Source organism: Neoarius graeffei, chromosome 10 (genome assembly GCF_027579695.1).
Source record: "Neoarius graeffei isolate fNeoGra1 chromosome 10, fNeoGra1.pri, whole genome shotgun sequence".
NCBI classification, from domain to species: Eukaryota; Metazoa; Chordata; class Actinopteri; order Siluriformes; family Ariidae; genus Neoarius; species Neoarius graeffei.
In genome coordinates, this window is record NC_083578.1 from 29,760,988 (window position 1) to 29,776,810 (window position 15,823).

General features: G+C 44.3%; 1 protein-coding gene across 1 annotated transcript in view; it reads right to left on the reverse strand.

The window, feature by feature from the left end:
* Positions 1-15,823, reverse strand: part of bsna (bassoon presynaptic cytomatrix protein a) — a 293,110-nt gene that overhangs the window by 131,138 nt on the left and 146,149 nt on the right. Inside the window, exon 5 of the mRNA XM_060931696.1 lies at positions 15,496-15,777. Coding sequence (XP_060787679.1) covers positions 15,496-15,777 — 282 coding nt within the window. The remainder of the gene's footprint in view (positions 1-15,495; positions 15,778-15,823) is intronic.

Here is a 15,823-nt window from a genome sequence, read left to right on the forward strand (position 1 = left end):
CCAGATGACAACTTTTAGGAAAGGCATTGCTTATTTTGGCAAGACAATGCCAAACAGCATTCTGCACATGTAACAACTACAAGACTCTGTAGTCTGTCTGTCTGTCTATCAACTATTGCTGATTCACTGATTACTTAACTGTTGGACAGGCTTGACAAATAATGGCTTATTTAAGGATCATTAAACCTCAGTCCTCTGTGTGTTTGTGTGTGTGTGACAGTCCATTTTATATAGGTTGCATTATATGCAGCATGAATTCCACTCAGCTGTGCACTCCTTCTCACTTTCTTCCCATCTCATCCTCTCCCATCAATTCACTCATGTGAAAAACTCTGCACTACCACTGTCCCTTCTGAGAAGAAAACTCTGGGTCTTAGTGCCCTCCATGTATACAGTCGTGAAGAAATGAGTACATCCCATGGAAATTGTAGACTTTTCTCAACATATTTAAACAAGCAAACATTTCACCCTTTTGATACAGTGCTTACAGATAAAGGTGATATACTTGAATAAAACAAGGAAAATTAGCTCTTTCAATCATTTATTCAACAAAAATATGAATAGATATAATATTCTTCTGTAGAGAAAGTAAGTACATCCTTAGCTTTAGAGCTAGTATTGCCCAGAAATAACTTCTTTTTGCATTTTGCATAACTGTCCACCAGTCTCTGACATCAGCTTGCTGAAATTTTTGACCACTCTTCCATGCAAAATTCCTTCAGTTGCAAGCATTTTGAGGGTTTTCTTGCATGCACTACCCTTTTCAAATCTCCCCACAACATTTCAGTGGGGTTCAAATCTGGGCTTTGACTAGGCTATTCCATAACCCTCCATTTCTTCTTTTTTGGGACATTCCTTGGTTGGTTTGCTAGTGTGATCATTATCTTGTTGAAAGGCCCACCTCTGGTTCAGCTTCAACTTTTGAACAGATGGCCTCACATTATCTTCAAGTACTCTTTGATATGATTCAGAATTCATAGTTGAATCAGTTGAATCAGTGAATGCAAGCTTTCCAGTCCCTTAGGCAGCAAAGCAATCACAAACCATAACATTTCCACCACCATGCTTCACAGTTGGTATGAGATTCTTTTCCTGAAAAGTCTTCTTTGGTCTGCACCACAAGTCTTCTTTGGTCTGTACTCTCATTGTGACCAAACAATTCTACCTTTGATTCGTCTGTCCAGGGCACATTATTCCCAAAGGCCTGGTCTTTGCCTATATGTTCATTGGCAAACTGTATTTGCTTTAACATTCCTTTTCGACAACAAAGGCTTTTTCCTAGCATGCCTCCCATGTAGGTTAAATTTATCCAATCTCTTTCTGACTGAAGATGAATGCACTTTCACACCAACAGTTGCAAGAGTTACCTGCAGATCCAGTGATTAAATTTTGGGGTTCTTAGAGACTTCTTTTAGGATCAAATGGCCTGCTCTTAGGCTGAATTTTCTGGGACAGCCAGTCCTGGGGGGCGGCACGGTGGTGTAGTGGTTAGCGCTGTCGCCTCACAGCAAGAAGGTCCGGGTTCGAGCCCTGTGGCCGGCGAGGGCCTTTCTGTGTGGAGTTTGCATGTTCTCCCTGTGTCCACGTGGGTTTCCTCTGGGTGCTCCGGTTTCCCCCACAGTCCAAAGACATGCAGGTTAGGTTAACCGGTGACTCTAAATTGACCGTAGGTGTGAGTGTGAATGGTTGTCTGTGTCTATGTGTCAGCCCTGTGATGACCTGGCGACTTGTCCAGGGTGTGTCCCGCCTTTCGCCCGTAGTCAGCTGGGATAGGCTCCAGCTTGCCTGCGACCCTGTAGAACAGGATAAAGCGGCTAGAGATAATGAGATGAGATGAATGAGCCAGTCCTGGAAAACTGGCAGTTGTTTGAAACCTACGCCACTTGTCGATGATTTTCCTTACAGTGGAATCATTTATTTCTAATAATTTAGAGGTCTTTTTAAATCCCCTGCTAGATTCATAGGCATTCACAACCTTTTTTCTGAGGTCCTTAGAGAGCTTTTTCGATCTTGGCATGATCACACCACACACTTCAATAGCAAAGAGAACACTAGATCCAGGTTCTACTTTTATCTCCACCTCCAGGAGGTTCTAATAAATGGGACCTAATCTGGAACACCTGATTTAAATTTTATGGGTTTGAAAATGTGACAAATGTAAGGGTGTCCTTACTTTTTTGGACTGATATATATTTTTATTTAAATTATGAAAATGACTACAAAATGTCAATTTTATGTGTAATTTGTTGGCGTATATAACCTATATCTGTAGGCAATGTGTCAAATAGAATGAAAAGTTTGCTTGTTTGAATATGTTAAGTGTACAATTTCCATGTACTTATTTTTTCACATGATTGTACGTAATGGAAAGTGTTCCCTTAGCTTTCTTGGCTCATATTTTAATTTCTGTCTACTTCTGTACTGGTGAACCATTTCTAAACCGTCCCACATAGCAAACCAGAGATTCACTGCAGAAAGTAGCATTCACAATTCTAAAAAAAAAAAAATTACCCTACACATTGACAATTCAAATAATTGGCTTCAAATAAGGTACTGGAGAAGTGTCATGAAGGGGCTAGTTGAGGCAGATGCATATGCCTGAAAACAGTTTTTTAAACCAACAGGTCGACAAATTCAATTCAAGAGGCATAAACATGGTCAATAAGCAAGCGTGGGTCGAGTGATCTACAAACAACCATGGGCGTAGCAGACGCGGGGTATGCGGGGGACATGTCCCCCGCACTTCCCGTCTTTGTGCCCTCTGTCCCCCACACTTTTTACAGCCATTACAACCACTCAATTCATTTTTAACATGTGGAAACGCGTTTTTCCGAGCTGCCTCTAAACGCATCATGAGCAGGCGGAGCTCAGGCGGCAAACAAACACCGCTATGGTGTGTGATCAGAGACGCTTTAGAAAATATTGTATAAGTATCTTTGGTGTGATTCAGATCTGGCAGCGCTTCTGTATGTTCAGCAATCCAGCCAAGAGGCTAAAGACTTTAGACAGTTTTTTCCAAACAAACCGTGTAAGTTGAGTAATGCTGTTGAATGTAGATAATGTTTAGCTAAAAGATGACAAATAGATGTCAATTTAGTTAGTTAAGCTAGCTAGCTAACTTAGAGGCGGTAGTAACTAGTTACATTTACTCCGTTACATTTACTTGAGTAACTTTTTGGATAAATTGTACTCTTAAGAGTTGTTTTGTTGCAAAATATGTTTTATTTTTACTTGAATAATATTATTCTAAAGTAACAATACTCTTACTTGAGTAATGTTACTATTTTGGCTACTCTAAGATTACTCACTTCTGGGTAGAAAATAAGAATATAAATGTATTTGTGTTCCTTTGACTGTTATTTTTGTAAAGATTTAATTTATTTTTGTGGTAGTTAAAGTTTAAAGTACATGAATTTGCTGATTATTATTATTACTGTATTCCTAATTCTATTTCAAAATGCAGAGGCGATTCTAGAGTCTGTTGTGGCCCCAAGCAAAAATTTCCAGGGGGCCCTTCTGACCAGTGTTCATATATGTTATAAATAATCTGACACCAACGAAAAATGTATGAAACCAAAGTTTTTTAAATTCCAAATGTGAAAATACAATGGTAAAGAACAATAAAAAAACAAAATAAATAAGCCCTCGGGCCCTGACTCTCGGGGGCCCCTGGGTCAGGGGGCCCCAAGCAGTTGCCTGCCTTGCCTGTTCACAAGCTGCATGTCTGTCAAAATGTTGCTTTCCACATATTTTTTAATCTTTATTGCCACAATAGAAAGAGCAGGGTGAGAGAGGAGACAGTGGACCAGAGGCCAACAGGGATGATTATGCAGGGTCACAGGTGAGAAGAGAATATAACAAGCTATGTCACTACTACTATTCTTAATTCTTTTTAGATTTATTACTTTATAGATTTATAGATTTTGACTTTAGATTTTGATAGTATATCATTTTAAAGAACTAAAGTTGGTTCCCTGGTGCTGTGCTGTTTGTGGTTATGTGGTTCTTTAGCTGCTACGGAGAGGTGCAATTGAATGCGAGAGGATGATAAATCACTCAATAGACCTCTGAACAATTTGTCCCCCTCACTTCTAAAATGATGGCTATGCCCCTGCAAACAACATACACTCGAACAGGCAGAGGGCAAAACAAGGAATGCAAAAAACAGAGTCTAAACACCAGGATGACAGACACAAAAACCAAAGGTTTGGCAAAAGACAGGTATAGGACACCGAGCGTAATGCTTCATGACAAACTTTGGAGAACACAGAGTATAAATACACAAACTAATCAGGGGAGAAACAGGAAACAGGTGAGACAGATAATGACACAAAGGGGTAACAACCAATGACTAGATGAGGGTAGAGACAAGATGTAAACAAAACACAAACTAAAGTCAATAGGCAAAAAAAGTCTTGCAGAAGTGCAGGTCTCGTGGTAGGTGCAAACCGTGTGTGGCACTCAAAGCGTGCGCCATGCCCAAGCCAAGAGGAGCAATTCCTAACAGGAACACTGAAATCTGCACTTGAACTTTTCTTGAATTTTTGTAACAACAGAAAAGACTCTCAAAAATGTTGTATGAATACAAATATTGATTATAGAGTGAGTTAATTATTTGCTAATGTTTCAAACTGAATACAACTAATAAAAACTCCTCTAGGGCGGCACGGTGGTGTAGTGGTTAGTGCTGTCGCCTCACAGCAAGAAGGTCCGGGTTCGAGCCCCGTGGCCGGCGAGGGCCTTTCTGTGCGGAGTTTGCATGTTCTCCCCGTGTCCGCGTGGGTTTCCTCCGGGTGCTCCGGTTTCCCCCACAGTCCAAAGACATGCAGGTTAGGTTAACTGGTGACTCTAAATTGACCGTAGGTGTGAATATGAGTGTGAATGGTTGTCTGTCTCTATGTGTCAGCCCTGTGATGACCTGGCGACTTGTCCAGGGTGTACCCCGCCTTTCGCCCGTAGTCAGCTGGGATAGGCTCCAGCTTGCCCGCGACCCTGTAGAACAGGATAAAGCGGCTAGAGATAATGAGATGAGATGAGATGAAAAACTCCTCTATCATTTGCGCTTCTTTTTATTTAACTTGTCCTCATTTCATTTTCTTCTCCTAATTTCAGTTTCTTGTTCCTGGCTGACAGATAGGGAAACCAATGCGGTCTTCTGCTGTTGTAACCCATCTAGCTCAAGGTTTGATTTTTGTGCATGCCGAGATGCTTTTCTGCTCACCATGGTTGGAAAGAGTGATTATCTGAGTTACTATATCCTTCCTGGCAGCTCGAACCAATCTGGCTATTTTCCTCTGACCTCTCTTAGCCACAACATATTTCCACCCAGAGAACTGTCACACACTCAATGTTTTTTTTCATTTTTTGTACCATTCTGTCTAAATTCTAGAGACTTGTATTTGAAATTCCCAGAAGATCAGCAGTTTGTGAAATACTCAGCCCAGTCCTTTTGATACCAACACCCATGCTGTGATATGTATCTGTATGATTTTTTTGCATTGTGCTAAATGATTGGCTGATTAGATAATTGCATGAATGGTACAGGTGTACAGGTGTTTCTAATAAAGTGGATGTGAGCATATATGAAGTGAGATGTTTTATTAATGCCATAGGATAGTGAACCCTACTTTATACTGATAGTCCATGTGCAAATTGGTAATGTAATAACCAAGTGTAACAACCTAGAGCAGAGAACCTTAAGCATATTCTTTATTAAAGAGATCAAGAAACATTAATATAATCAAAGTTTTGCTTTTGAGTGTGTCATGTTGTCTGCAAATAAAAGTGGAATGCAATTTGTGTATTACATTTTAACATTTTACACTATTTCACCAGTGTACTTGCTTTTTGCTCTGACAAAGAATCTTCTTCATATACCTTAAGTTAAATTCAACCAAATTAGAATAGATTCACTACTGCCAGTCTTGTTTGTGTGTGTGTGTGTGTGCAGGGCTTGAAATTCGCGGTGGTCCGGTCGCCCAAGGCGACTTAATTTTTCATTTGGCGGGTAATTCCTGTCACTAGCCAGCCCGGCTGGCTAGTTGAAAATAAAAAATATATATGAAGTGAAGATTCAGACACACCGTCAACTAAAGCTCCCACATATTAAGCGTGTGCCGTGTCTGTGTTAATCGATGCGTTTATCGGCAGGACGGAAAATACCGAAGAACTCCGAATCATATCGTGTACGAGTCAGGCTGTCATTTTTTTCACTACTGCGCATGCATATAACGCATCTTGTTGAATATCGCGGTAATCACGTGCAGTATTGGACCAGGTGGGTGGAGCACAGAAGCACGGCAGGCCAGAACTGAATTCTCAATGAACTATTTATTGCTAGCTTTTCAGCCTTTTATCACTTCCCAGCTGCGCACGCGTGCACACACACACACACACACACACACACACACACACACACACACACACACGTGTTCTGGATGGGGAGAGAGAAGTCCCTTTCTCTGCTCTCCTCTCCTTTTAAAGGGCGCGGTCACTGGGGAAGACACACAAACACAGGTTAATCCCCATCAGGTGCAATGATTCCAGCACTTACCTTCCCTGACTCCGCCCTCCATTCACAGACCGACACTTGGCCACACCCCCGCTGCCACATCACGTTATCAAATTCAATAGATGTGGCCACATTATCGCCCATTTAAACACGTGTTTTTGTTGTTGTTTACATCTACATCTGCCAAAGCTACGCTGCGATGTGGAATTTTCTGAAAGGTGTATAGAAACTGCCAGAGATGGGGACAAAGCGACCTCGGTCTGAAGAGGAGAAACGACAAAGGACTTATAAGCAAACATGGGAGCAGGGTAGGCCTTGGCTGCGATACAATTCTTATGGAATAATTAATTTTTTTCCCAAGTTGATTCCTAGTCAATATGAAGCTCTTAATGCTTTCTCTCTCATAAATGGTTAAATACAGAAAGCATGTTGGACATATTTTGGGTGCTGTAGTCATGATAGTAAGTATATTTGCTTTCAATACTCATACACCAAGTTGCCAAGTTTTCCAATATATTATTTGTTGATATATTATGGTGCTCTGTGTTGTTCTCATTTATGTATTTAACAACAGTATCAAAATACTCGGGTCTTGAAATAAATGCACATTAGTCACGAACAATGGTAACTACTGTCTTTTGCGTTATTTTTGACAGAAGTAAAATTCATACATGAACAAATTTTGGCTAGTTGATTTTCTGTTTGGCTAGTTACTTTGGAAGGTAACTAGTCCGGCTGGCTGGTGAAAAAAAAAAAAGAATTTCGAGCCCTGGTGTGTATATATAGAAGTCTAGTGCTGTGCTTAAATACTGTAGGATAACTCACTTCTACAAGCTTTTTTTAAATAGCAAATATGGGGTTTGGCATGGTATATCATGCCATTTCATTAAAAGAAAATATGAGATAAATATACAGTTAATACTCTTATATCTGATGCATGTCATTAAAAAAATTATCAGTTGTTTTGCACCCCTTGAAATATGTGAATGTTAAAACAGGTTACCCTATATAACAATGAAATTCATCTACATGGGATATAATCCTGACACTTCCAATGCAGTGTCATTAAAATTCACTCTCTTGCAACTGTGAAGCTGAAATTGCTTCTTATAGAGAGTGGGTGCAGTCCTCCTGTTGAAAAGCTCACTGGCTTCCAACAGCATCAACAGGGAAGTTAATGGATCCATCAACATAACACACTGCTATCATTCTGCTCAAGTGCTATAAAATGGAACATCTTCCTACATATTTTCTCACTTTCAGGGTGGTATTGCACTTCATTTCTATACTACATCAGCATGTTTCTGTACATCAGGATTACTATAACCAGAAAGTGGTGAGACCAATCAAGTTTATCAGAGAAGACTTCTAGTTTGTTGCAAACGAACATGAACATATGATTTTGTGTTATGGGTGACGAGATGCAAGTTTCGATCCAAAAGCAGAACACAGACCAGAAAATCCAATGAATAAAAAAATGATTTAATAGGAGAAAAAGAGTAAATGAACAAAAATAGCAAAATAGTCCTGACAAAAAAACTGGAGACAAAAACATAGCACAAAAAACATGGAAAAAAAGACAAAAAATGGGAGAGAGCAAAAAACTGTGGCAATGAACAGGCAAAACAGAGAGCAAAAATCCAAGAAGCAATTAGGGTGCAGAGACGACGTGAAAAACCAACGAGACGTTCTGGCAAAGTCCCCTTCTGAGAATGGCCTTTTTATACACAGCAGAGCAAACCAGGAAGTGAATGCCGGCAAGATGGAAGTCCCGTCCCGGATCCGGATTAGCGCTGAACTGGGAGATAATAAATCTCCAGAGTGGAAGTCTGGGGCGGAGCATGACAGTACCCCCCCCTTCAATGAGTGCCTCCAGGCGCTTTAGGAAGAGTGTCCGGGTGTTGCCGGTGGAACTCTGATGAGTGTTGGGTCTAGCATGAACCTGGCGGGGACCCAACTTCTCTCCTCAGGGTCATAACCCTCCCAGTCCACCAGGTACTGGAGACCTCTGCCTCGCCACCGCACCTTCAGCAGTTTCTTGACTGTGTAAGCCTCACCGCCATCAATGAGCCTGGGAGGAGGGGGTTTGGAGGGTGGGAGCAAAGGACTGGAGACCAGAGGTTTAAGCTGAGATAAATGAAAGGTAGGGTGAACACGTCACATGGTGAGTGGTAATGGCAGTCTAACAGAACATGGGTTGATTACCTTCTTGATGAGGAAGGGTCCAAGGAACCTGGGTGCTAGCTTGCGAGAGACGGTCCTAAGTGGCAGGTGGAGAGCATAACTCGTTGACCTACTCGGTAGGTGGGTGCCTTGGAGCGACATTTGTCGGCCTGCCTCTTGGATGTGAGTGCAGAGCAAATGAGTCTTCTCCAGGCCAATGCCCACGTCCTCCTGCAGCGGCGTATAAAGGCCTGGGCAGAGGGGATGGCGACCTCCTCCTCTTGGCTGGGGAACAGTGGTGGTTGGTAACCTAATGAGCACTGGAATGGAGAGAGACCTGTGGCAGAGGAAGGGAGAGTGTTATGTGCATATTCTATCCAGGGTAGGTACTTGCTCCAAGAACTGGCATCCCTGGACGCCATGCACCTGAGTGCAACCTCCAAAGCCTGGTTCGCCCATTCTGCCTGGACGTTGGTCTGTGGGTGGAAGCCTGAGGAGAGACTACAGGTGGCTCCGATGAGTTTGCCGAAGCCTCTCCAGAACTGTGCAGTGAACTGAGGACCCCGGTCAGAAACAATGTTGGTAGCAGGGCTTTGAACCAGAATTTTTTTCCTATTGGTTCGTTCCGAACAGAAACGGAATTTTAACGTTTCCGGTTTGGGGTTCCACCATTAAATAGACGTTCCCGAACCGGTTAGAACAAAAAAATTTCATTCCCGGAACGGTTAATTACGTTCCCTGTCAGCTGTTTAACAAATGGCTATAAAATTATGTCTCTGTCTCATCCAGCTTAAGCCAAATGTCGGCTAATTCTATTACAACCTTCATTAAATAAGACAAGAAATAATTCAAAACAATTATTATTTCAAATGTTGGCGATTTGGATTCTCAGTATGTCTTCCCATCTACACAAACAGAAAAAGTGCCAAAAATGAAAGAGAATTCATTTAGTGTGTTACCAAAGGCTAGTCAGGCCCTATAGAGGGCTACCGCATGACGTCACCGCGCCGCGAGATTTTGTTAGGCGCCATATTGGAAGACCAAGTACACATCTATGCAAGTACATACATACATAAAACAAACTACACCTGAAATGTAGCCAGGGCCGGTTCTGCCCTAATCTGGACCCGGGTGCAACATCGCGCAACCCCCCCCCCCCAAAACAAAAACACCAGTCTAAATCAGGACAACCATCACATAACTATAACTATAAACATTTTATATCAACTATTTTAACTAAATGGGCTATAATAAATAAGCCTGCAGGCAGCCACGGCGGGCTGCCTCAGAAAAGTAACCATTCAATGACAACTGAAAGCCTGCAGCCACGGCGGGCTGCCTCAGAAAACTAACCATTTGTCCTACCTTAAAACTCGTTTTGCATTTTCTGCCTCCTTTTTTGTATTTTCAACCCTCCGTTTATTTTCTTTCCTTTTCTGAAAACCCAATTTGTGTCCAGACATTTTGTTCTGCTACCAACGAACTAACTCGTCAGGTCTCGTCTCTCGAGCCCGCGATGATTCCCGTGGGAGGGGCAACAACTGATACATTTTTACAAACAGCCAATAGGGAGGTTGCATCGTTCAGGCTCTTCTTTGCTCAGACACTCAGTAATGCACTTATCACATGGAGACGTGATAGTAGTCCACCTTCCCGCTCTCTCCATTCAGTCAGCAAACGTCACACAGGAAGTGAACCCCAGCGGGTCATAGAAACTTGCGCAGGAGAAGAATGACTTTTTTATTTGTAGGCTACGGAAATTGAGGAACGAAATAAAAACCGGTATTAACCGGTTACCATTTTTAATAAGCGTTTCTGTTCCGGAACATAAAAAATAATAAAGTTTCTGGTTTCGTTTCTGTTCCATGTGAAATAGAAAAAGTTCCCGGTTTTTGTTTTCGTTCCTTGAACCGGTTCAAAGCCCTGGTTGGTAGGCAGACCATGTTGGCGGAAAACGTGGTGGATGAGTAGTTCTGCGGTCTCTTTGGCTGAGGGGAGCTTGGGCAGAGGAATGAAATGGATGGTCTTAGAAAAATGGTAAATAACAGTGAGGATGCATGTGTTGCCACCTGAGTTGGGGAGTCCTGTGATGAAGTCCAGGGCGATGTGAGACCGAGGTCGATGCGGAGTTGGAAGGGGTCTTAGTAAGCCGGCAGGGGGTCGATTGGCTGTCTTGTTCCGGGAGCATGTGTCGCAGGCTGCCACGAACTCCTGGATGTCCTCCTTGATGGATGGCCACCAAAAGTGCTGCTGGAGGAGAGCCAGGGTTCAGGCGGCTCCCAGATGACAGGCCAGTTTGGAACCATGACCTGACTGCAGCACCTGAGTTCGCATAGGACAGGGAACAAACAGATGGTTACGAGGAATGTTGTTGGAGTTACCTTCACCGGGGTCCTGCTCCAGGGCAGAGAATAGCGGCTCCCACCAGGCAGTGGGGAGGAAGGATGGTCTTGGGTGGCTTGGACTCCTCTTGGTGGAAAGAGAACATCCTGGACAGGGTGTCGGGTTTGCGGTTCTTGGAGCCTGGGCGGTAGGAGAGCGTGAAGCTGAACCGGGAGAAAAAGAGATACCAACGGGCTTGACGGAAATTAAGACGTTTGGCAGACTTGAGGTACTCCAGGATTTTATAGTTGGTCCAGACTAGAAAAAGGAGGTTAGACCCCTCGAGCCAGTGCCTCCACTCCTCCAAGGCTAGTTTCACGGCCAATAGTTCTCGGTCGCCGATGTCATAGTTCTGTTCGGCTGGGGATAGCCGGCAGGAGAAGAAGGAGCATGGGTGGACCTTGTTGTCGTCAGCCTTCTGGGATAGAATGGCTCCAACCCCTGACTCAGAGGCGTCGACCTCGATGATAAACTGCTTGGTTGAATTGGGTATGGTGAGAATGGGTGCTGTGGTAAACCTGCACTTGAGACTGGAAAAGGCTTTATCTGCTTCCTCCCCCCACTTGAACTTGGTCTTGGTTGAGGTCAGGGCTGAGAGAGGTCCAGCCACCGTGCTGAAGTTGTGGATAAAGTGCCTGTCGAAGTTGGCGAACCCCAGAAAGCGCTGGAGCTCTTGTCTTGAAGATGGGGTGGGCCAGTCAGTGACTGCCTCCAGCTTGAGGGGGTCCATCTGGATCTTTGCTGGCGAGATGATGAACCCCAGGAACAAGACAGAGCCTTGGTGGAATTCGCTCTTCTCCACCTTAACAAACAGCTTATTCTCTAGCAGGCGTTGAAGAACCTGCCGGACGTGACCCTGATGTTCCTCCAGGGAGCGAGAGAAAATCAAGATGTCGTCCAGGTAAACAAAGAAAAGGTGCTAAGAAAGTCTCTCAAGACATCATTAACTAATGCCTGGAATATCGTGGGCGCATAAGTCAGGCCGAAAAGGACTACAAGGTACTCATGGTGGCCTGTGGTGGTGTTGAAGGCCATCTTCCACTCGTCCCCTTCCCTGATCCTAACTAGTTGATAGATGTTGCTTAAGTCCAGTTTAGTGAACACCTTAGCTCCCTGGAGTAGTTCGAAGGCTGTGGTCATGAGCGGTAGTGGGTAGAGGTTCTTGACCATGATGGCGTTGAGGCCTTGATAGTCAATGCAGGGCCAGAGTAACTTGTCCTTCTCCACGAAGAAGAATCCTGCCCCTGCTGGGGAGGAGGAAGGGTGGATGATCCCAGCTGCCAGAGACTCTGATATATTTCTCTATGGCTTGTCTCTCGGTGGGGGAAAGAGAGTAGCGATGTCCCTTGGGTGGCGCCGTCCCAGGCAGGAGGTTGATACCGCAGTCATAGGGCCTATGAGGGGGAAGGGACACTGCTTGGGTCTTACTGAAGACAGGCTTGAGGTCCAGATATTCCAGAGGCACATGAGAGAGGTCGGGAAACTCACTGGCTGAGGGCTGTGGTGGTTTGGCGGGAGGCAGAGCAGAATTCAGGCAGGAGGCCAGGCAGGAAGGACTCCAGCCTAAGATGGTGTGGTCAGTCCAGTTTAAGTAGGGGTTGTGCTGCATCAGCCAGGGTAGTCCAAGAATAACGGGAACGTGAGGGTTGTTCATGACATGAAGTTGTTTCGTTTCAGAGTGATTATCTGAAATCCTTAGGGTGAGCGGGGTGGTAAGGTGAGTGATGGTGGTCAAGCCAGTGCCATCGAGTGTCAGGACGGTGAGAGGAACATCAAGGGTGAGTAGCAGGATTCCGAGATCCTTGGAAGTGACAGAGCAGATCAGGTTCCTGTCTGCCCGAGTCAACGAGCGCCTGAAGATGGTAATGCCGGTTGTTCAAAGTGATAACGGGCAGCAGCGGTCAGTCAGCAGGGGACTGGTTCCGAGCATTGCCCACCAGGGCCCCTCGATTCACTGGTGAGCTCGTCCCTTTTAGCTGTCAGGCTCGTCAGATGTGTCCCTGCCAACCGCAGTAGAAGCAAGCCCCTGTGCTCTGTTGGTGCAGTTGTTCCTCCGCTGACACCCGTACCCAATCTACCTGCATGGGTTCAGCAGACAAGGTGGGAAGTGGAGAGGGGTTGAAGTTGAGGCGGTTCCTCTCTCTCCTCCGTTGTTGAACCCGAGCGTCAATACCATTGGCCAGGTCCATCAGGCTGGAGAGGTCCGATGGTAGTTCCCGAGAGACAAGTTCGTCCTTAACAGCATCGGACAGGCCATGTGAGAACGCGTCAACCAGGGCACTCTCATTCCAACCGCATAACACTGCCAATGTCCGGAACTTGATGGCATAAGCCAAGGTAGATCAGGACCCCTGCCGCAGCTCCATGAGCTCCCTTGCCACCTCCCGGCCGGACAGAGAGCAGTCGAATGTTCGCCTCATTTCCTCAGAGAATTCCTTGAAGCTGGAACAATAGGGCGCATCAGCGTCCCAGACCGCTGTTCCCCATTCCCTGGCCTTGCCGGTGAGGAGCATGATGGTATAGGCTACCTGGGAGTGTTCTGTGGGGAAAGCCAGAGGTTGAAGCTCCAAGATCAGTGAACACTGACAAAAAAAGATCTGCAGGTACCTGGTTCTCCACTGTAGGGCTGAGGCAAAGGGAGTCTTGGTTCGTGGAGAGCGGCGGTGGCGGGAGGTGAGGAAAGAGGTGGCTGGGCAGGGGTAGGCATGGCTTGGGAGTGCTGAAGTTGTGTGGCTAGGAGGTTGAGTGAATTGGACAGGGTGGCCAGGTTCTGGGTGATCTGCTTGAGTTCCTGTTGGTGGGTCCCAAGGAGGGCTTCTTGCTGCTACATAGCTGTTCTCAGATAGTTCAGTTCTGCTGGATCCATGTTGTCCAGAACGTACTGTTATGGGTGGCGAGATGTGGTGAGTTTGGATCCAAAAGCAGAACACAGACCAGAAAATCCAATGAATAAAAAATGATTTAATAGGAGAAAAAGAGTAAATGAACAAAAATAGCAAAATAGTCCTGACAAAAAAAACTGGAGACAAAAACATAGCACAAAAAACATGGAAAAAAGACAAAACGGGAGAGAGCAAAAAACTGTGGCAATGAACAGGCAAAACAGAGAGCAAAAATCCAAGAAGCAATGAGGGCACAGAGACAACGTGAAAAACCAATGAGACATTCTGGCAAAGTCCCCTTCTGAGAACAGCCTTTTTATACACAGCAGAGCAAACCAGGAAGTGAATGCCGGCAAGATGGAAGTCCCGTCCCAGATCCGGATTAGCGCTGAACTGGGAGATAATAAATCTCCGGAGTGGAAGTCCGGGGCGGAGCATGACAATTTTGACTGCATTATAATTACAGGTATAAATTATAGAGTTCAAAAACCAAAGAAAGATTACCTTCCCTGCTTAGCCAGGGGTCTTTTTTTGTTGTCAGATTTAAATGATAAACTAGAAGGGCACTTAGTAGAGTGCATACCTCCGCCAAGCCACATATTATCAACATCAAAAATCAAATCACTTAAAACTAGGATAATACTAAAGCTGTGCACCAAATGTCATCAAAATCCATTTGCTACTTTTTGAGTTACATTGGAAACAGACAAAAAATAAAAATCCTGGATCCGCATACATATCTGGATCCTGGATCTACATAGTACTCATCTGGATTTGCATCAAAATCTAATCAATGGTTTCTTAGCCAATGGCCCACTTTTCCTCAAAATTTCATTAAAATTTGTTCATTACTTTTTGAGTTACATTGGGAACAGGCAAACAAACAGAGGTCAAAACCTTCTCCAACAAAGTTGGTGGAGGTAAATATTGTGCTTTATAGAGCTTTTATCCAATACAATTCTCTGAATGTTTTACAGACATCAGTGTCTTAACCCTGCATGAATAAAACCAAGAATAAAAAGGCTTTATTATTCCATCCACTTATTTTTCTGGTCCTTTTCAATAAAGTGGCTCATGCATCATCAATAGTCTATTCCTTGTGCAGTCTCATCAGTAGAAACTCACCAGCACAGAGCCTGCATGCATTGAAAATCTGCTTTACAAGTATCCAAACAAAACTGATGCATATTAATGAATAACACGCACACGTGCGTGTGCGCACACACACACACACACACACACACACACACACACACACACACACACACACAGATGTAAAAGTAATACAAGTGATATCCTAATTAATGGCAAGTGAGGTGACTAAATGGCTCCATGGCACATGTTTATACTCTTATGTTTAAAGATTGCATATGAGCAAAAAGATATGCTGCCCTGCATTTGAGAAAATAAATAAGGAGAAAAAAAATGTATGAGCAAAAAAGCTTTCTCATGTGTGACCAGGCGAGATTGAGGCTATGAGAGATTCCTTGTTAAGGTTGAATGTACACTGTGTCTGCTGCCACTGTGAGTGTGTTTGTGTATGTGTTGTACTCTTACCTCCACAAGGTGAGGTGTTGGATTGAAGCCACACATATTGCAGACCTGCGTGTGACATTGGGTGCAAGAGTTGTAGTTGGATGGCTCACTGGATCCTATATTAAGTTCAGTTTTACACAAGGGGCAGCTGATTTTGGGCCTCTGCACCTGCTTCAAAGGTGATTGCTGCTGCGGCGGAGCTTTTTGATGATGTGCTGTTGGCTGCTGCTGTGGTGTCTTCTGATGATGTGTCGGTGACTGCTGCTGTGATGGTACCATTTGATGATGTGCTGGTGACTGCTGCTGTGCTGCCTTTTGATGGTGAGCTGGCAACTGTGATGCCTTTTGA